The sequence below is a fragment of the Camarhynchus parvulus genome, chromosome 1A (assembly GCF_901933205.1).
Source record: "Camarhynchus parvulus chromosome 1A, STF_HiC, whole genome shotgun sequence".
NCBI classification, from domain to species: Eukaryota; Metazoa; Chordata; class Aves; order Passeriformes; family Thraupidae; genus Camarhynchus; species Camarhynchus parvulus.
In genome coordinates, this window is record NC_044586.1 from 63,664,358 (window position 1) to 63,685,527 (window position 21,170).

Sequence of the window (21,170 nt, forward strand, 5' to 3'; positions counted from 1 at the left end):
TAAACTGATGAGAACATCCAGGAAGACCAATATGCTTCAACTCCCAAGTTCCTTAGGGGAGAGAAATCCAACATTGCTGGATGTATGGAGAATCTACTAGTGGAGCCAGCTCTTTTGACTGCATCCCTGAGTACAGATAGAGAAGATGAATGCAGCCCATGTACCCACTATGCTTCTGCAGGCATTCACCTTCCCCAGTCTCAGCACATGAGGATGTAGATCTTGTTAAGTTTAATTCATTTCCCTGCACTCACAATTGGTGTGTAAAATAAACCAGGATGACTTAATCCTATGCATCCGACCTAGCACTATTATTTCCTTTATTTGCTTTTATTAGCATTAGGTTTGCTAGCAGAGGAGTTTTTAAATAAATTATTTTAATGTGTTTAGAAAATGTTCTACAAAAATAAGCATTCACTTAACTTACTAAATATTTTCAGCAATGAAGAAGTGGCTTTGAGTGAGGATGGAAATAAACATCCTCATTCAGGAGAGATTTTTAAAAAGCAAACAGAACATAAGAATGCAGCTAAGCTAGTATGTCTTGGGAAATTATTTTTGCTTTTCCACATCAGCAGTAACAGATCAAGAGCATTTCCAAGCACCAATTTCTGTAGGCTGCATGAAGGGAGATGGACATTTCTACAGTTGATTTGAAACTGGATGAACTAGAGCGCTTCAGAGGTTTACAGTCGAAAAGATAAATGGATTGTGTGAGCTGTCCAATTTCATTATGTGCCCCAGTCAAACTCTTTCTTTAATGTTTGATAGAATTATGATCAAATATTTCAAAATAAAAATGCTGACCTCTGTAGAAATTGTTGTTGACCTTGTCAAGGTAGGTTTAATGCTTTAAAAGAATACCAACAATCTCTCCGTGATATAAAACTTTAACAGACACCACCAAATCGAAATATATATAGAAGGCACCTGGTTATTCACACTGGCTGAGTGCTTATCAAGCCCCATTGTCAGCTGAGTGTGAAATGGATTCCTGCCCAGAAAGCTGCCTCTGAAGCTGGCTTCGTGTTCAAAGTTTGATTTGCCACATGTGATACAGTCAGATGATTTAAAACACAATTGACTTTCTTGCAGCAGTTGACTACCCTGTTTCAAAATGTCACCCTGATTTTTTGAGATTTTCTAAGCCTTCTGATGTTGACATTCTTGTAATGAACTTTCTCACACACTTTCTGTAAATAACTTATTGTTTTGCATTCTTTTATGGAGGAGGAGAAATTTGATGGACTGTTGGTTTGTCCAGTGTCATTAGAGAGGTGGCACTATCACCCTCCAATCCACTGTCACTTTTGGAAATCTATAAATGTTGGAGTCAGAAAATAAACTTCCCTTTTTCTTCACCTCGAGAGCAGCAGTGTGTGTGCTCCTGTTGTTTCTTGTCCTATAGCGACATCAAAATTCTACACATCTCCAGAAACGGAAAAGCAAATACTCATGAAGACCCAAAATACCTTAAGCCAAATATTTACAATACTAATTATCTGAATAAATTTGTCACATACTTTCTCAAAGTAGGCCACCTCACTTCCAAGCCAGAGTGCTGCACAGAATGACATATCTGTGTCTTTTTTTCTTTGCATTAAGGCAAGGGTTTGCACCAAAGCCCTGCACACAAACCCTCTTAACTCCCCAGCATGTGCAATTAGCATCTTGAGCTGCTTCAGTTTGTATTAATTTAGCATCAATCTCCAGTTGGAGAGCTCCATCTAATCTGGCCTCTGTATCTGTCACTGCTGCACGTTACGTGCAAAGGAAGGTGAAAAAGCTGAGCCCCCAGTTCTGTGACAAAACCATGAGATATGTTTAGCCTCAGTAATATCATTGCTTGCTTAAATTGATTGGAGATAATGACAATGAAATCCATCTCTGTTGCAGGGGCATCATCCACAGGTTAAATGCCTTTGTGTTGAAAAATGAGACTTTTCTGACTCTTTGCAAGGATGAGGGAAAGAAGAAAGGGTTGCCTAGTTACCCAGGCTGCTTTGAGGCTGTGGGAGCATGATTTGCTGTGCCCTTCTGCAGGTAACCAGTGCTGATACAGCCAGTGCTGCTAAACCATGGAAATCCAAGTGCCAAACACACCCAGTCCCAGGGACCTGCAGATCAGGTGGAGTGGGAGAAGCTGAAACCACGGTGACCTTGAAAGTCATGGTTTGCTTTAAAGCACAAATGCTTCACTCCACTGCTTGTATGAAACTGATGGCCCTAAGCCAGTGCAAAGTCCTCCTGTGTGGGGATATTTTCCTTCTGCTCTGCTGAGCTATCATCCACGTTTTTCTCATTTATACATACAAATCTCGTAGATGCTTCATGCATGAGGAGATGGGAAGCTACCAAATGGATCACTAATAGGTTCAAGACATTGAGGATGATTTAAAGGGCTAGTAAATCTGATCATCATAGATGGGAATGGCTTTTCTTCTACTCCAAAGGAACTGAATTTGCTTGAAAGTTGCTTGTTTGGGTCCACATAAGTGAGTACCTTTTCTTTGCACCAGTCCTTCTGAGTAAGTGCCTCATAAGTTTGCTCTAAATTCCCTGAAAGTTTAAAAAAAAAATCAATCAGACCTGTCAAATTTGGGATGTATTTTCATTAAAACTGTATTAACCCACAGCACGCAGCTCCTGATGTTACCATAAAACTTCTCATGGAGTTAAGGGTAGCCTCCTGCAAACACAGTATTTGCTGGAGTAAGCACATAGTGAAGCAAGCAGCCAGCCAAGCTTGTCTCCAGGAGTGTCTTGTAAAGGTCAAACCAGATTTGATGTTGTGTTAGGATTTGGGAGAAGCACAAAGAAAGATAATAGAGGAAGGATCTGTTTCTTCCAATAATCAAAAACAAATCTAGAAAGTTTGAATAAAGAAAAATAAAAGTTGCATGTACAAATTGACTTGGGGCAACTTTTTAACTTGCTTCAGTGATGTTTTCATGGCTGATTAGATGAGCTGGCAGTGACTTTGGCAGTGCTACAAAAGCCATTTTTACATCAGTCAGCATAAGGAATTCCACACTTTCTATCAAATCCCTCCAAAAAAGAATTCTGCTTTCCCTTCCAATCCAGTTTTGCTTCTGTGGTTGGTCAGATCTTCTCACTCAGTTCCTGCTCCTGGCCACAGTTCAGTTGGAAAGGACTCGAGGGTGGCTTGAGTCCTCACACAAGGTTACCCTGTGTGATCTTTCTCAACCTCAGAAAAATATGCCAGGGGGATATGTGAGGATTTTGACCACTTTCCTCTGGAAATGCTGTGCAGAAGGGACTGCTTGTGCATGCACGGATCAGGACTCTGGCACACAGGAGGTGCACTGGGGGACACAGGACCTGGCACAGAGGCTCCATGAAGGGGATATGCATCAAGCCTTCACATCCAAACTGCAGAGATGCAGATTTCTGGGGGATCCCAGGAAGATATACTTCACAGTGTGCTGCTCCTGCTGGCACTCCATGTAGTCAGGGCAGACCAGGACACCAGTTTGAATTCCAGACACAGCATCCTTCCCTCTTCCCAGCCCTGCTGGAGACAGACAGCCAGATTCTCATGTGGGATGTAGTGCACTAAGGCACCAAATCCCCTTGTGCTTCAGATCTATGGACAAAAAATGTGTGATCAGAGCCAGGGCCAGCCCCAAACCTGGGGTTTTCCTTCTGCCATCCTCAGCACATCCAGGCCAGGCTCTTTCTTTAATATATGTGGGGAATTAGCTGTTCCCAGTGGAGACAGAGAAGGGATGGAGTGGGCAGAGGGCTGAGGGAGGGAACAGGGAAGTGCTGAGCCTTTTGTTGTGGATGGGAGAACGACCTGAGCATGGAGCAGATTTCCTGTCCAGTACCAGCTGCAGCTGGCTGGCCTCTTTGGATGCAGTCACCTGAAAACTCTACTGGAGTTGTGGGATCATACAGATGGCAACAGAGAGGAATGGGGTCACTGGGCATTGACACAGACCCCTTCTGAATGGGGGAAGAGTGCAGCTGCCTCTGCATCTGACAAGAAAGGGAGGAGGGATGCTAGAGACCCAAAAGTGTCTTTTTCATCCCAACAACTGCTTCTCATTTTGGTTTTGACATGAATTTGCCATGCAGACTTGGCCAGCTCATGCTTTTTGCTTTCTGTGACTGCAGAGTTATTTAAGCAGATTCCCATTGCTAATATATGGGGGAATTAGAGAGAATCAGCAATGCCTTCTGACTTAAGAGATGGAGTGTCAGGTATCAGCTGAACCCAGAAATGCAGATATCTGTGAGTATTTCTGAGGCAACTTGTCAGTAGGGTGTTTCTAATCCTTTTACCAAACAGAGTTTTTTTTAGAAAACTTGAGAATTTTTTTTGTCTGTTTCTCTCTGACCCTAATAAATCTTAATTCCCACAACTTGCGGGTGTTGACTTTCCAAGAAAAAACATCAGTGGCACTCTGTCACCACCCTCCACATTCCCGAGGTGGCTGCTGGAGGCAAGTTGTCTCATTTGCTTATGTAAATGAAGAAAAGAGATTTTTAGAGCCAACTCTTAACTCTGGGAAGGAGGTGCTGCCCGTGCCAGCACGAGCAGTGCTCCTGCTGCCAGTCCCCAGCGCTGACAGAGTTCAGCTGTTCCGTGATAAAAAATAAGGCTCTCCCTCTCCAGGCATTTTGCATTTCAGTGAATAATTTTTCACCCAACTACATCCCAGCCTGCTTTGATTATGTGCACTCCATAAATTGACATAATAATGTGGAGTTGAGGAATAGAGGATCTGTCCCATAAGGGGAATTGCAGCCCCTAAAGCCCCAAGCCTTTAGCCTGAGCAGTTCTGTACAATATTATTACCCTGTATTCAGATGACATAATTACCAAAAGGGCCCTTACTGGGTATTTTCACAACATTATATGGAGTGACTTTGGGTTTTTCTTTTCTTGGAAATGCATGAAAGGGGTTAAACAAGAGGATGATAGAGCTGTTGGCAGACCCAGTTTGACAAGAGGAGAATTGCAAGTGAGGGACAGTTCAGTGGCCCCTGGATGAAAGAATTATGTGTTCTGTGTATGAGGAAGCAGGGGAGGGAAGGAGTTACAGTCCATAGCTGTCATGGGGCAATGCACTGCACATGGTGAGGATGGAGCATTTGCTGGCTTTCAGCAGATAAGGCTGATGCCAGTGGGTATCAATGCCCAGAGGAACACAGTCAGAACACACAGGGCCTGCCTGTATGGGCTTCTTTACTGCCCTTATCTCCGTGGTGTTGGACCATGGGCTTGTGGCTGGTTTTAGCTGATGATCTAATTCATGGGGAGGACCTGGAGTTTGCTTCATTAGCAAATGCTAATAGTCGGTGGAGGGGAAGAATTGTGTGTGAAGCAGCATTTGGCACTTTCATTTCCTCCTGATTACACTGCCCAGGGCTCCAGCAGACCCAAGGAGCAGCCCTGTTCCCTGCCTGGTAGGGCTGCCTGGGCACAGCCAGGGGAGGAATTGCTCTGCGTTCATGCAAACTGTTCCCTTTCCACCTCACCTCTCCTGCTGATGGACTGGCCACACTGCACACATTCCCCAACTCAAGCCACCAAAAATATGTTTTTCAAACTTTCAGCCTTTGAATGTTGAGCAAAATTTGACCAAATCAACAGGACTTGAGAGGCTGGTTTGAGCTAAACACACTTCACAGTCCATCCTGCAGGAACCAAACCTGCTCACAGCTAAAAAGCAGTGGTTTGAGTCCTGGAGCCTGTGCCTGGCCACAGCTGGGTTATAGCACGAAATCAGTGCTGAGCATTGCAGCACTTGGCTTAGCAGGGTCTCATCTCTGCATTCTTGTGCTCTTTTGCTCTCTAAGTCCCTCCAGCAAGGAGACAGAGGATGGTAGCAGTGTTTTTAACGTTAATGAGTGAAGCACTGCTTGGTGTGAGTTGGGTACCTGGTTCCCACAGCTCAGCGTGGGTCTGTGCTGGATGGATTTGGGTGGCACGTGTCTGTCCATATGTTGGAACTATACATTACCCAGAAACCTTCTGCTGCAGAGAATTAGGGAGAAGCTATGACATGGGGGAGGGGGAACAGACAGGCTTGTTTGGCAGTTAATAAAACAATGAAATATACTTTGTGTGTGCCTGAGTTTCTAGGGACATACCAGCAGCTGCTAATACCATGTCATCTGTTTTTTATTCATGGCACTGCTGGACTGTGGATAGATAATCTCTCTCTATAACTCACTCATTTCTAAGCTTAATGGGAAGCTGTCATAGAGAAACATGCTTCTCTGCCAAAAGTGGGCAGTCTGTCTTTCCACTGGGGGGACACATGATTCCAGAGTTCCTTGCTCTGCTCAAATCCCAGTAACATTGTCTTTTAATTATATTGAGTATTTAATACTGGAATGCTTGTGTTTCTGCTGTATTTTCCACAATGACTGGCAGAAACATTCTACCTCTGTCAGACAGAGAGGAGCTCCATCCCTCTGATGGGATCTTCTCCATCCCTCTGGTCATCTCTCTGACCCTCCTCTGGACCCATTCCAACAGGTCCAAGTCTTTGCTGTGCTAAGGGCTTCAGAACTGGATGCAGCACTCCAGGTGGGATCTCACCAGAGCAGAGCAGAGCAGAGGGGAAGAATCACCTCCCTCAACCTGCTGGCCATGCTTCTTGTGCTGCAGCACAGGACATGTTTGGCTTTCTGGGCTGCACCTGCAGAATCGTGCCCAGCTTTCCATCCACCAGTACCCCCATGTCCCTGCCCACAAAGCTGCTTTCAACCTCTTCATTGCCCAGCCTGTCTCTGGGGAATACCAGATGCCAGGGGTTTCCCTGGCCCTGTGTGTTGCACTTGACCCTGTTGAACCTCATGAGGTTTCCATGGATCCACTCCTCAAGCTTGTACAGGTCCCATTGGATGGCATCCCTTCCCTACAGCTTGGTGTCAGGCTTCTCCCAGTCTGTAAGAGATCCATCTCCCCAGAAGCCCTCTTCCTCCTCCTCCTCCCATCCTGTGCTAGCACATAACATGCCAGTATCATCACTAAACCTGTGTGGCAGTGACTGTGGCTGGTGTTAGGAGGCACCAAATTGGGGTTTTCATGTCACCTGGAGCAGCAAAGTCTTGCTCTGCACCACCTGTATCTCATGTCCTCCTTTTCCTCTTTTCAGCATTGGGGAGGTGTCCCATGAGCAGACCCCAGCCTGCTCCCCCAGTGGGTACAGCAGCCCTTATTAATGAGCTCATGCTAATATGAACTCACCGAATAAATACATCAAAGGGCCATGAAACTCTGGGATTTTGACACTGAATCAGTTTGAATCATCATTCCTTGTGCAGCTTCCCTTTTCCAAGGAGCTCCCAGGCTTGTCCTTCCCCTCCCTACCTGCCTTCAGTGCTCTCTGTGCTCTGCTGTTGTTCAGGGAAGTTGCCATTGTGTCTAATTGGGAAAAGACACCTGTAGAGTGCCTCTGCGCAGAGATAACTGGAGTGCATGGAAGAGAGCCTCATCCCCTGTGGTTAATTTGCCAGTGCTGAGTTCTCCTTTAAATAGAGGCAAGGAGATACAGACAGAGCTTGGACATGGCATGCATTGAAGTGTTCTTGGTGTAGTTTTTGCTAGAACAGGCTGTGCCTGTAGTCTAGGGTGTGGAGTGGGTCCTTTAAGCAATGGGGAATTGCAGGGAGACATGCCTTGGAGTGTCAGCCAAGTGTGATCCCATATAGACCTTCTTGCACTGCCTTTGCTGCTTTTTCATCATCTCTCTTCATGGCACGTTCAAGTCACAGAGCTGCTACTAAGGCTCAGCCCTTTCCCTGCCACCTCCTGACACCACTAATAAAGCTCTCCCTTTCCTCTAAGTCATTATTTGAACAAATTTCAGCTGTTTTGGAGGGCAAGGAGGGAATGAGTTCACTGCTTCAAGCCTGCAGGGTTGCAAAGAGCCCCAGCCACGTGCTCACTGTGCTCCTCACTGCTGAGGCTCTGTGGATGCACATCATTATCATTTCAGACAAGCCTCTCTGGCATGGCCCAGGGAGCAGGGAAGGATGTCTGTGTCATTCCACTAATAAGGAGGCAGCCCCTAATGAGTCCATGTCTGCTCCCCTGCCTCTCAAAGAGGGAAGGAAGAAACCTGAGTGCTCTGAAGTCAGGCTTGACTTCACAGCAGAGTTGTCTGCTCTGCAGAGTATCAGGAGTCCCCTGGACAAGGTTTGGTGCCATCATACCTGATGTACTAAGTTTTATAGAAAATGTCATGTTTGCAAGTCCAGGAAGTCCAGGCTGCAAAATGTAACTTGTTCCAGGCTGATTTGGAGAGTACAAGTAAGGATCCAGAGCTAGGAAAGCACTCAGGTTACTGCCATGCAGAGAAGCCTCAGAAGTAGGGTTTGGATAATAAATGGCCAGTGTCTGTGCCAGAGACTCAGATACACAGGAGTGTGGGTCCCTCAGCCTTTCCTCCTGGCAGAAGTAAGAACTTACCAGGAGCAGACTCTTCTTCCCCAGGGCCACAGCTCCAGTGTGCTGGGACTACAACTGGGTCCCTGCTGATTTCTCTAGTAACAGTGGAAATTGATTTACAGAACACTGTTCTTTACATGCCTTTCTGAAAAGAGGGTCCTGTAGCAGGAGGGAGCAGCAGGGGATTCCCTGGCTGTGTAATGATGCTCTGACAACCTACCCCACCAGCAAAGCATGGTTAGCCCTCGCTGGTCCAGATGTTCTCCTGATGTTCCCCAGCCCAAGTTCAGGCCAGCCAGCTGCAGCTATGGCAGCCCCACAGGCTGCTTTTAGTGATATAGGTTACATGGAGGACACCAGGAAGGTGTAGGTAGGAAAGGGATGAGGAGCAGCAGATGCAGAGAGGTCTCCACACCTGCTTGGGCAGCTCCCAGGGCAACAAAGTCCAGCTCTGTAGCTCTGCATCACTGAGGACATGGTTCAGCTTCTACCGGGAATGCCACCTGTTACCCTGATTTATTTCTGTGGGATACATCTTGCTGACCATCCAATTGTACTAAATCCAGAAGGTCCCAAGCCCACTTTCTATTGATTTCCCTGCTCTCACAGACCAGTCCCCATCTCCTTCAATGTGTCTGTGATGGAAGTTTTATTAATGCAAAATTTTCCCTCTGGAAAATGAAGTCCAGAAATTAATAATGAATTAAAACAACTTGCCACAGGCATTGCTAATGAGCTCTTTGTCTGCTCAGCTCACATGAAAGGAGGTCATTGCTCAGCCGTTCCCATCGCGAATGGCAAGAAGATTAACCGCGAACATCCCGCGTGCGTGCAGGTCTCTCCTGAGACAGCAGGACAGGCTGCAGCTCAGCTTCTGCCTGGCTGCCTTGTCCTGCCTTATCCCTGCTGTGCAGGTTTGTCTCAAGGAGTCTTTGCTACCTGGAGAAGACACCTTCCTCCCCTCCAAACACTCAGGTTGCCTGTCTGTGTTGGGAGGACGCCCAAGTCATTCCACTGGAAAGGACAATAACCTTGCAGAGCTTAAGGGGAGAGTGGAAAGTAATCTTGGAGGGGACTAGCAGGGCTTAACTTCACTGCCATAAGCCTCTTCAGGGACTCTGGCCCAGAAACTAACCTGGCACCACTCCAGTGCTGGGTCTGCATCTATTGTTCTTTTCCCTTATCTTGCAAGGCAAAGGGTTATCCTGCCTTATCTGCTACCACAGGCTTTGGAAGAGGCCCCACTGCAAGGGTGCTGGAAATCATGCCCCTGCTGAGCCTCAGGGGGCTGTGCTGGGAGAGGAGCATCCACTTCTGGGCACTAAGCATGGGAAAGCTGTCACACCATGCTGACCACCTCTCTTGGCTTTTTCAGCCTGGTCTCACTCAGCAGAATAAGGAAGCAGCATGTTGCATTTACCCATCCTGGGGTGGGTGGGTGAAAGCAGGTGGTTTTGGGTGCTGCTCCTCTCTTGATACATCAGTGCATGGGGCAAGGAACATTGGGCATCACTTCTCTATGATGTGACTGAAGAGCAGAAGGGACTTTCTCCCTTGTCCAGTGTCCCTTGTGGCAGTGTTGTCTGACTGCAGCAGAGGGACCCACACCTTCCCCATGTCCACGGGCAGCCTCTTACCCATCAACTGTTTATTGCTCTGTTCTTGCAAAAGCTTAATCTATAACTTCCATGTGCTTAACCCAGGCTTGGGAAAACTCGGCTGTGTTTGAGGCATGATGCTTCACCACTCTTTCCCACCCTGCTCTCTCAGGTGGGACACCCAGCCAGGCTGACTGATGGCTCTCTCCCTTGCTTGGCAGCACAATTGCTCGTTTGTCAAATAACTGAGTCACACAGAGCACTGGGCACCAGGCAGTGACAGCCACGCAGCTCCCAGCCTGCAATACACTCCAGCATGGGGATTCACCTCCACCAACTGTCCCCACCATGGCCTTGGCCATGGAGGAGTCAGTCCTGCCGTGCATTCCCACCCCTCCTCTTGTAGCTCTGGCCTGTGAAGAAATCCCTTTCTGGTGCAGAGACAGCTTGGGCCACCCTGAAGAGAAAGGAGCAGGGACCATTGGGCAAAGGCAGGGGGAAAGCAAGGCTTCAAACTGTACAGTGACAGCAGCAAACAAACCTTTAAAAGTTTGTGCTTGTTTGTCTGTTGTTAAGCTGAAAACTCACCCAGTGCCCCCAGTAACTACCTGCACTGAGCCCGTGTATCTCTGAATTCACCTGGCAGTCTTGCCATCCTCTTCATCACCTTTTCCCTCTATTCCTAAGCTAGAAGCCTTTGCTTATTTCCTGATCACATCTCACAGCAGCCACCAGGGAAAGTGTATTTTCATGGGGCACTGACATTGTGCCAGTGTCAAACCATGACAATCACAATATTTGTGTATAAGTCAAACTGTAGCTTGTCCTTAGAATGCTCTGACAAAGAGAGGTTCATCTTGCAGGAGACAGAGATGCTGCAAATGTCCATCCCACCCAGCACAATGCCAGGAGGGAAGTAGCTGAGGAGCCCCCAAAGAGTCTGGTGTAGCTGGTGTGCTCTTTGCTTTGGTCTTTGAATGGACTCAAGGGGACAGGGGACCTGACCATGGTCCCATGCCTGCTCCATTCATCTCTGAGCACCATTTGGGAGCTTGTTCAGGAGTGAAGGTCAACGCAGTAACCAGTGTTGTCATAGCAGAGCCTCCAATGGTTGTGCCTGAGAAGTCTGACTTGGGAATTAAAATGAAGCTGGTTGCATCCTACCTATTTTTTATCTGCCAGGCTGTTCCTCCTACACAGCAGCTTCTCTCATATTCATTCAGAGGCTGCATTAAGCCAGGACTGCATTTAGGCATAGCTATTGTTTCCTTCTTTGCTGGCATGACCTAGAAACCCCCCATGCACTGCATGTCCCCATAGGGTGGGTAGAAAATGCTGTAATGCTCATATGAATGCCAGGGAAATATACAGAGAAGTAAGTTTGTCCCAGCTGTGTCAGATACTGTGATAGTGCTGGGTTTAGGGACATTTTCAGACAGTCTGAGTCTTATGAATCTGTTTGAAAGTCAGGTACAAATCATAGAGTTTTTTCTACTATAGCTGTGTATGTGTTTATAGGACAGAGCAGTTGATTAGGACAGCAGGGTTCTGATGTCCCTGCCACCCATTTTCTGCACAGCATTATAATTTCACCTCCATTTAACAACAGGTTCATGTCTGGGGTAACTGACTCAGCTGCTTGGCAGACTCATTGGGGCAGTCAAGCCTGCAGACAGTTTTATTTTCACTGAGGTTTGCAGCACAGAGATTTGTAGACCAAATCCTTATAAGTGGTCACTGGGGAATATTGTTGGGATCTCTGACCCCAGCTGTGCCAGTGCTGCTGGAGCAATTGCAGCTCTGACATCTGGGGCTATTACAAGGCTGCAGTATCTGCATCCTTTGTACCCCTGTTTCCTACAAGAGACAGGGTGAGCCTGTGCTATTGCCAAAGCTTCAGAAATCTGGTTGGAAGAACCAGAGCCCAGCAGAGCAGATGAAAATTCACAGAATCAGGAGAACACATTAGAGTTAAAAGACAATTAAGGTTTTGCAGAAAAGGCAGTAATGAGCCATCCTCTGTTTCACTGAGCTTGGCTTTTTTTGTGTTAGAAAGAGTATTTTGAAAGTGTGTGCTGCTTTCCTGTCTTTCCTTCCAAGTGCCTAAATTTGAGGATGTATCCTTATCTCTATATGACAAGCAATAGTGAATGGGAAACTATTTTGTTCTGTCATTTACTTCTCATTTGGACCCATCAAATCCTATCTTTTGGCACTATGTATTTTCTTAGTGTTATGAGCATATATCTGTGCTGTGTGTGAGAGAGTGGGTGTCTGAATTGTGTTTGCAAAGGCCCCTGATAAAAAGCTTTAACAAGTAAAATTATCAGAGAGGCAGGAGCGGGCTGCTCCTGGTAGATCCGAGCACTGGCAGGCAGCAAATCATCTGTCTGCAGAGACATTAAGCGCTGAATAGGTCAGAATTGCCAGGTTTTTAGTATTTACCTAGGAGGGAAACTACTGCTCATTTCAAGGAGCTAATGTTCCTTGCAGATTTAGCTTGAACACCAGAGGGAACATAAAAGCAACAGCTGTGCAGTAGTTTCAAGGATAGTGTTTTCCTCCTCAAGCACAGTGCAGTTCTATCCAATTCTCCTCATTAATCACTGTCTTTCATTTTTGTTTTTCAGCCAAAGCTTTTGGCCAAGGAGCTGCTTGACTTGGTGGCATCTCATTTCAACCTGAAGGAGAAGGAGTACTTTGGAATTGCATTCACAGATGAAACGTAAGTGTAAGAAATCAAAGACTTAAGAGGCAACTCTTGGTTACAGAAAATCTTGGTGTAGAAGTACTGTGTACACCAAGGTCCTAAACCAAGGTCTAGGGAGGCATGAACCAAATTACCACTGAATTTGAGGTTTTGTCTCAGGACAGGCCATATGTACCCCCAGATTAAGTTACAAGAATAAAATTTGCACTGGAGAAACATTAAAGGTCTGCCAAAGGCTATGATTAGTCCCAGACTGTGACCCCTCAGTGCTACTGCACCACCCTGTTACATTTTTCCAGCTGTTTTCTCTCAGGAGTTACACCATCCTTGGCGTATGGACTGTGTCTTGTATGGACACCCACCTTGGTTGGCAATAGGTTTTTTCTTTGTATGTTAATCAGGAAGAGGCTCCCCACATCTAAATAATTAAAAAAAAAAAAGATTTTCAAGCCAACACTGTGTCCCCAGAACAGCTGAGTCAGTGGTATTGCTGTCACGAGCCAGTTCCTCTCTCCTGCTGAAGTGGCAGGGAAATGTAAATTATCTGCTGGAATAATGATTCAGGATCGGGTAATCAGAGGCTGCTGGATAATTGCACAAACATATCCGCATTCAGCTCGACAGCAATCACCCCTCTAAAGTCAATTCCTTTGGCAAGCACCTGCCTTGGGCAGCCTGAGGCCATCTCAGGACACAGCTCCAAGGATGGAGGAATGCTCAGCCACAGGCACGTGCAGAAGCAGGACCCGAATCAGAGGAGATCCCAGAATCCATCCCAGCTCACTGACATGAGTAGCTCAGCCCTGTAGATCTCCAACACAACACAAATTAATGAGACTAATCCTCCAAAGAGAAACAGTAGGAGGCACTTGCCTTTTACAAAGCAGGAGTAGGAAATTGCTCCTACCACAGTGTTTATTTTTGGAGAGAACAAGTTACTCAGTGGGTGCTGCCTGAGGAAACCCATGCAGGGAAGCCACAGCACACTAGGAGATGAAAATGTTCCCTTAATAGTCCCAAGAGCACAGGTGAGAAACACAGCACATCTCAAACTGTAACCAGAGAGCAGCTGAGCAAGTCCCAGCTCTCAGTTCAGCTGGGTGGGCACAGGGCTCCCCTGGGAGAGCAAGGGAAGCTAATGAGGAGGTGTCAGCAATTAGAGAGACCCAGCCTCCCCTGGAATTTCCAGGTTTAACTGGGTGAGCAAAGATCTGGGTTAGCAAAGGAAGGAAGTGTGAGAGCTGGCAGAGCTTGAAGCTACATAGCAGATGCAGATGGATGTGCATGGTCCAGGCAGGATTCAAAGGGTGAGGTGGTGGCATCCACTCACTTGGTCACCTTCAGACCTGTAGATGGAGCAGGGTGCTTTTCAGGATGTGCTCAGCCAGCCCAGATGAAAGATTTGGGGACAGCCTCACTAAACCAAGGAAGTGCAGCCCAGAAACAAGCATTTAGTCCCTGCTGGTCTGAAGCTGGTCTGAAGCCCTTCTGCTGTCCCATAGTGACTCTGACATTTGCACTGAGGCTTCTTCAGTGCTGTGAAAAAAACCCTGACAAAAGTATTTCCTCTTCAGTTGTAAAATGCTTTGAAGAGACTTGGCACAACCAGCAATTGTTTTACTTGACTGAACACAGCCAAGAATATGGCTGGTGCCTTGGGCAGAATCTTGGAAGTAGATGTCCCAAGCCAGCTTCAGAAAATAAACTGGACTGTCTTTACCACAGATCATAACCTGCAATGTGAAACAGAAGTTTGAAAAATCCTCTTTTTTCAAAAAGTAGTAAAAACAATCTCTTAACATTTGTTTGCAGGGCACATAACCCAAACCTTTACCTAATACAGACCAGGAATGTAAAAAGAAACCTTGTAATGCTGTGACACAGGCCCTCAGGGACTTCTTCACTCTCCACTGAGTTTCCATGTGCTTTACTTGAAGGGGACTCATAACCAGCTGAAACAGAACAAGCCTGGTTCATAAATGTAGTCTGAGGTTGGCTAAATGGCAAGTTTAGAAAGAAGAAAAGCCACTAAAGTATTAAATCAATTCTTCTATTTAAGAGTAAAAGCTCTATGAGAGTAATTTATTTAGAAATTATTTAGACTGGGGATTTCCATTCATTAGTTGTGCTCTGTCATGACAACCTTAGAAGAAAATCAATAGGAACAACCTTTGCGTTGGCAACTTAATAGTTTCTTGTGATAATACAGGGTCATTACTGCATTCAGCGTGACTAAAATTAGATTGTCAGACTGTTATGGAGGGGAGAATAACGCCTCCTATTTTAGTGATCATAGGAGCCTTTTATAGTGTGAGCCATTAACTGCAGGAGAGCACAGGTCAAAAGGATGTCCCTGTACAGCAGCAGGGGCCAAGCTTCACAGGAAGCCAGAAGAGCAATATCCTGCTTGATTAAAAGTGAAAAGGGATGGGGGAAGAGCTTGGGTTTTAGTTCAGCTGGTTATGAATCTCCACTAACCACCCTTTCCTTTTGGATCAGCTCCTCCAGCCTCCACTAAGAGCAAGTGGCCAGGATTAACCTTCTGTTCACTGCAGACTCCCCAGCTGGGCCATGGGCAAGGTTTCCACATCCCTCACTTGTCCTTAGATCTGAGTCACTTGCTCCATTGAGAGCTACCAAATCTGGCATCCCACAGCTCCCCACAGAGCAGGGTAGGACCCTTCCCTGGAATACCCTTTCATCCCTGGGAGCTGGGGGAAGCCTATTTCCACCCTCCAGCCATGTGGCAGAGCCAGAATGAGGGAGCAGGTGTCCCACATCCTGGTTGAACAGCTGGTCCAACGGAGGGTACAGCTCAGAGAATAATGTCCTGCTCTGGCACTAGACCAGTTCCTTTATCACCAAGTCCACTGTGTTGCAAAATTTGTATAGCTAAACTCTTATGGCCCATGAGCTTCTCAGCCTCTTCAAAAGTAATTGAGAAAATCTGTGAGCTTAAAGGGTTTTTTGTTTCTGTTGCAATTGATGGAAATATAAATAGTTTATACAGGTTATATTATGTGAATTGGTTTTTCTCAATGTCCATTAAATTCAGAATGAATCTGACACTGAAAGGGTGTGAGTTGGTTTATTGGCCCAAATACCTTTAAAGCACAAATCAATGTGGATCCACTTTTCAGAAAACTGGACACTAAGCAGTAAAACTGTATAAACAGAACCACCTGGAGGCAAAGTACTCATTGATGTGCCACTCTTTACTTATAAAAGAAAACAGAACTACAGCACACAATCAACAAAATGGACCCTGGGCACCAAAATCCATACTCAGTCTGTATCCTAAATGGACCCAGTTTTTTTTCCTTAAAGTGATTATGTGGTTGTTATTGACATACCAGTTTAACTGCCAACATGAGTACAACCAGCAGAGGAAAATTATCTGGCTTCCAGTATTCGACCTCCCTATAGGCCCCCCAAAACTGTTGGCGCCATTATTTCTGAATACACTGATAGAAATATCTGAATGAACAAATCGATGGTGATAATGAAACAAAAGCTACTTTGTGTCTCTAAATTGAACCATGAAGGAAATCCAGCTAGACATGGGCATGTATGAATGGGATGCCAGTGCAAGCTGCCTAAATTGGTCCATGAAAACAGTCAGGATTACTACATGCCTAGGGTTATATTCCCATACTTTTCCCTGTCTTACATGGGATTGTGCTCCGTGAATAGTTCTGCTGACAACAGGAAGACAGATTCCAGAGCAAAGCGTTCTGTGGTGCAATGGCATGGGGGTTTGGCTCCCTGATAGTCCACATTCACAGGCAGATACCAGGGACTGCTCACTGCTGCTGTTCTCTACGTGCCATGCTTCAGAACAAGGAGTTAGGTGACAATCTGCAGTGCAGAAGCCCCCAGTGATGAAAGATTGTAAGTAGTAATTGAGTACAGTGAGCAGTTAGCTCCTGGCAGGGATTTAAGTGACCTTCCTCTTCTGAAGGAGCTTTGGATTTAAGCTCCATGCAGATGAGACTAATGAAACTCTTCAACCTAAAAACTCGGTGGCAATTAAATGTGTTATCCAGTGTGGAAGATCAGACAATCCAGTACTCAGAACTGTGTATGTGAGCAACATAAATGTGGAACTGGTATGCATATGTGTGTATATATATATGGTTATATCAACCAGTTTCTCCTGCTAAAATGCAACGAGAATGAAAAGAGCAAGTCTTTTCAAAATAAGAAATACCTTGAAGTGATTTTTTGTTCTGTGCACCATGGCTTCTCAACCCTTCCTTGTGCATGTTAGGCAAACCCAGACATTGCTGTTGAATAAACATAAGGGTAGACAGTAAGTCCATTGTCAAGAGCTCGCCCTCAGTGGGATCTGGTGTGTAACACCATCAGCTGCTGGTGGCTGCTGCATTGGTGATACAAATGCAACTGGACAGGTTCAGCACAGGATGTCAGGTTTAGTGGGGCTTTTCCTTGCTCTGACAGCATTTTGTACCATGGCCTACATGGTAAATGCTCAGGTTGTACTTAGGCTAGGAATGGGTGAGCGTGGCTAGTTTCAATCCCACATGTAACTGGAGCCTTCACAGTTAATTTCAGCCTTCCTGAGGCCTGTTAAAAGCAACAGAACAGCACTTCATGACCAAAAAAACAAAAAAGGTAAAATTACAGATTTTAAGAAGGGGGATGCAGCAGGAAAGCTAGATACCTCTAATTTTTTAGGCTGAGTATCTTTCAATGGGGATTATTTTTGACAACCTTCTAAAAGCCAAACCTTGTTAAAGTACACATCTGTGCTGAACAACAGGGAATGGTGCATGGATCTCACACTAGCATGCCAGCAGCAGAAATGATGGAAGGAAAACCCTGCATCTTGCTGCATGCCCAGTTATGCATCCTACCCAGAGCAAGACCAGTTAGTTCCTACATGCAGATGAGTTAATATGGCAATCCCCACCCTGATCCCAGGCTGGGCAGACTTGTCCTCAGCCCTGTACTGCAATGGAGACATATGAGGCGACCAGTTTGGCTTGAAAATCTGCATTATATCACTCCTTTCCAGCAGACACACTGCCAGCAAGTCTGTGCCCCTAATGCACAGTGTAGGCTGCCCTTTACATAAAGTGAAAAAAAATAGAGAAAAAATTATTTTAAATTTTTATCTAGAGAAAAAAATAGAATTAGAAAATCTATCTGAATATTATCTGTCTGAAAGTTACAATATCTTGGAGGGGAAAACATGGGTGACTAGAGCAGGGGATAAAATAAGCTTTGTTCCTTTTGTACACCAAAAGACGTCCAGGATGAGTCTGAAAAGTCCCTGACTCCACATGTATCACTTGTACCTAGTTGAGACTTGGTACTTTTGCAAAACAGATGCAAAAGCTGCTTAAACTGAATGCCTGACTTGTACATGGCAAAATTTGAGGAGAGCTTCTTTCTCAGCATATTGATCCTGAGCCACGAGATTGATGGGTGGAGCTCAGCAGTAATTTAAACCCCTTGGTGGAGCTCAGCAGTAATTTAGAACCCCTTGGTCTGAAGCAGCATGCTGTGCTCAGGTGAACACACACAATGTCCCATCAGGGTTCCAGACCTGCCTGGGCAGGAAGGTCCCTGAGCTGCCCATCCTCTTCTGCACCTCCATAAGCAGCACAGAAATTCCCACTGAAGCCAGGTAATTCAGAGCCTCCTGAAAGTGCTACTTTCCCCTTTATTTATTTTTCTGGGAAAGATGGAGTGGGGGAGGGCTGTAAATCCAGTTAAATTGCTACAGGGATGTCATTGCTTACTTTCTAAAAGGGCTTCTCAGTTACCCAAAGCTCATGCACATGAAAACCCTTGTGAAAGCTGAGTGGTTTTGCTGTGTATGTCCTCTGCTGCATATATAAGCCTTAGCAATGTACCCTGTATATACAGGGTACATTGCTAAAGCTTGTGGCAATGCTAGAAAGGTAATTTAATAGTTGGGGGTTTTTTTCAAAGCAGGCTGGTTTTTTCCTTTTTTTCATTTCCAGTGGAATGAAGAATTATTCTTGAGGATTATCATGAGCTGGTGAATAGGCACTGGAATAAAGCTCAGGACATCTGAGTTCCATTTCCTGCTTTATTTGCTGCAAGATTCTCCCCCAAATCACTTCAGCTCTCTCTCCCCTTGATTGTCTAGACAGCAGAGTACTGAAGGCAAGGGCTGCCTCTCCCTCTGGGTGAAATCTGGTCTGACTGAAATCCACAGCCAAAAGCTCACAGGATGCAACCCTAGCATCACTGAAGGCAATGGCAAAAATCTGGCCAGCTTCAGTGGGGCCTGAATGTCACCCTAGGTATTTCCACAGTGCCTAATTTAACAGGGCCTTTATCTCAGCTGGGGAGCGAGATGCCCCTGTAATACAAATGATGGTATTTATAAAGTACCTCTCATGCACACACAGCACTCTACAATGTGGGGAACGTGACAAAGAACAGAGCTCCTGCCCAGCAAAGCTTCCAGCGGCAAGGCAGGAATGGATAAATTATAGGAGAAAATAACGACAGGTACCATCTAGGCAAAAGAAAAGCAGCATGTAGTAATTGTAGCTGGAACGCTTCACGGAGCAGCTGTTTTTCAAGAGCTCTCTGAAGAAGGAAAAAGGAGGGCTGGGCAAACCTAGAGAGGCTATTGCAGGCATGTGGGTGGTAAATAAACTGTCTGAGACTGTAGAGTCAGGTTTAGCCTTGAGTGAAATACTGCAGGCGTCGTGGAAACTCTTAACCATAAGGATTTCTAATGAAAATCTTGACAGACTTTTAATGATACAACTGCTCCAGGGGCCTGTAATAAAAAGGTGAAGCTTATAACATTTTGGGCTGTCCTGATTGCTCAGTGCTGCCAGCTTTCACCCTGACAGATTGAACTTTAGCAGTTCGATTCCCAGACTGAAACACTGCCAGGATGATATCGCCTCTGCTCCTCAAACATTTATTGTGTGTTTTTCAAATACCATGCAATAGTCCAGGGCAAATAGCACACATTTTGGTTCACATTTTGTAACACCTCAGACCTCATTGCTGTGAGCAGTGAGAAAGCTCTTTGGTGCCAGGCTCAAAACTGTCTCTTCTCTTGCCAGGGGACACTTGAACTGGCTTCAGCTGGACCGCCGGGTGCTGGAACATGACTTCCCCAAAAAGTCAGGACCAGTTGTTTTGTACTTTTGTGTCAGGTAAGTGCTTGATGGCAAGCCTTTCCCGTGGGATACAGCTACAGACAGCCTGTTTCCTGGAGGCCAGGAAGAAAGGCTGTCAGTTTCTCAGAAACACCTGTGGGCAAACAAACAAACACTTCCACAGAGGTCTCTTTTGAGCTCTTTGGCTTTTCAAACCCTTCTCACACAATTGTAAACAACTAGTAGCCACACCGACAACCATAGCTGTCCACAGGGAAATGCTGTGCAAGGGTAAGATCAGATGTTACATATTTACACTTCTACTTGTGGGCTTTGAGCTACAAAGTCCAAGCTGAGTAGGGTGGCAGAACAAAGCCCTCTTTCTGCCAGGATAACCCACCTGAGCCAGCAACCTGCAGGGAAAGCACTCTCTTCCTCACTGGTGAGCCATCAGTCTCCTCTGCATTGTGCCCACAGTGTGCATTCTGTCAGACACCAAATTAATCCCTGTACAGCTCTGTCATATTCACCTTCTGAACTCAGTGCTACAGTGAATTACCCACAAATAGCAAATGATGGCATTTTATGGCAGCCAGTTGGTTTCTACTTGGCTGGACCAGACTATAAAAGTTTTAATGAAGATTACGGCAGTTTGGGAGCTTCAAACTTCATCTGGGATTTTTACAAGGAACTGTTAGTGTTTGGAAGCTGCTGGAAGCTGGCAGTGCTTTTATGCACACAGTGCCTTTGCCTCCAAGGGAGATATTTTCTGAGAAGACAAATTTGCTCCTGCAGCTTTGAAATGCCCAGAGAGAGGCCGGCGGCTGGGATGGCATATGTACAAAATTAAGTTGAGGGTTTTGACTTACTTTTAATGGATAGCTCATGTCTAGAACAAGCCAGCGCAGCGTAACTGTGTCTTTTTCTGTTAGGCTTTCCACTCCAGTGTTATATTACATCTGACATCACTCTCATTCATTCCATAGTACCCACAAAAAATGAAGACCTACTTTTGAGTTTCTTCCCCTGAGTGAAGCTTTTTTTTTTCCCTCCACATAGTGATTGTCATTCATTTAACTTCCATTACAAGGCAGGCTTTTGAGGAGAAGAGACTCTTTGTTCTGTTATGACCCCATATTTAGTGGTGGATAGATCTTAGGACAAATCAAGACTGCACAAAGCCCTGTGAGTCCAGAATTAGCCTGATGTCTCCCAAGAGAAGAATTTAGTCCATATTTTGGGTGCTTCAAACTATAAGGGTAGATCTAGAGCTGAGCACCTTCAGCATGTGAGATCCAGATCCACCTGTCCTT

At 45.6% G+C, this 21,170-nt stretch overlaps 1 protein-coding gene across 7 annotated transcripts in view; it reads left to right on the top strand.

The window, feature by feature from the left end:
- The window catches only part of FRMD4A (FERM domain containing 4A), a 281,910-nt gene that overhangs the window by 169,566 nt on the left and 91,174 nt on the right, over positions 1-21,170 (top strand). For all 7 annotated transcript variants that reach the window (XM_030959642.1, XM_030959640.1, XM_030959641.1 and 4 more), the window contains exons 3-4: positions 12,660-12,754; positions 19,822-19,914. In XM_030959642.1, coding sequence (XP_030815502.1) covers positions 12,660-12,754; positions 19,822-19,914 — 188 coding nt within the window. The remainder of the gene's footprint in view (positions 1-12,659; positions 12,755-19,821; positions 19,915-21,170) is intronic.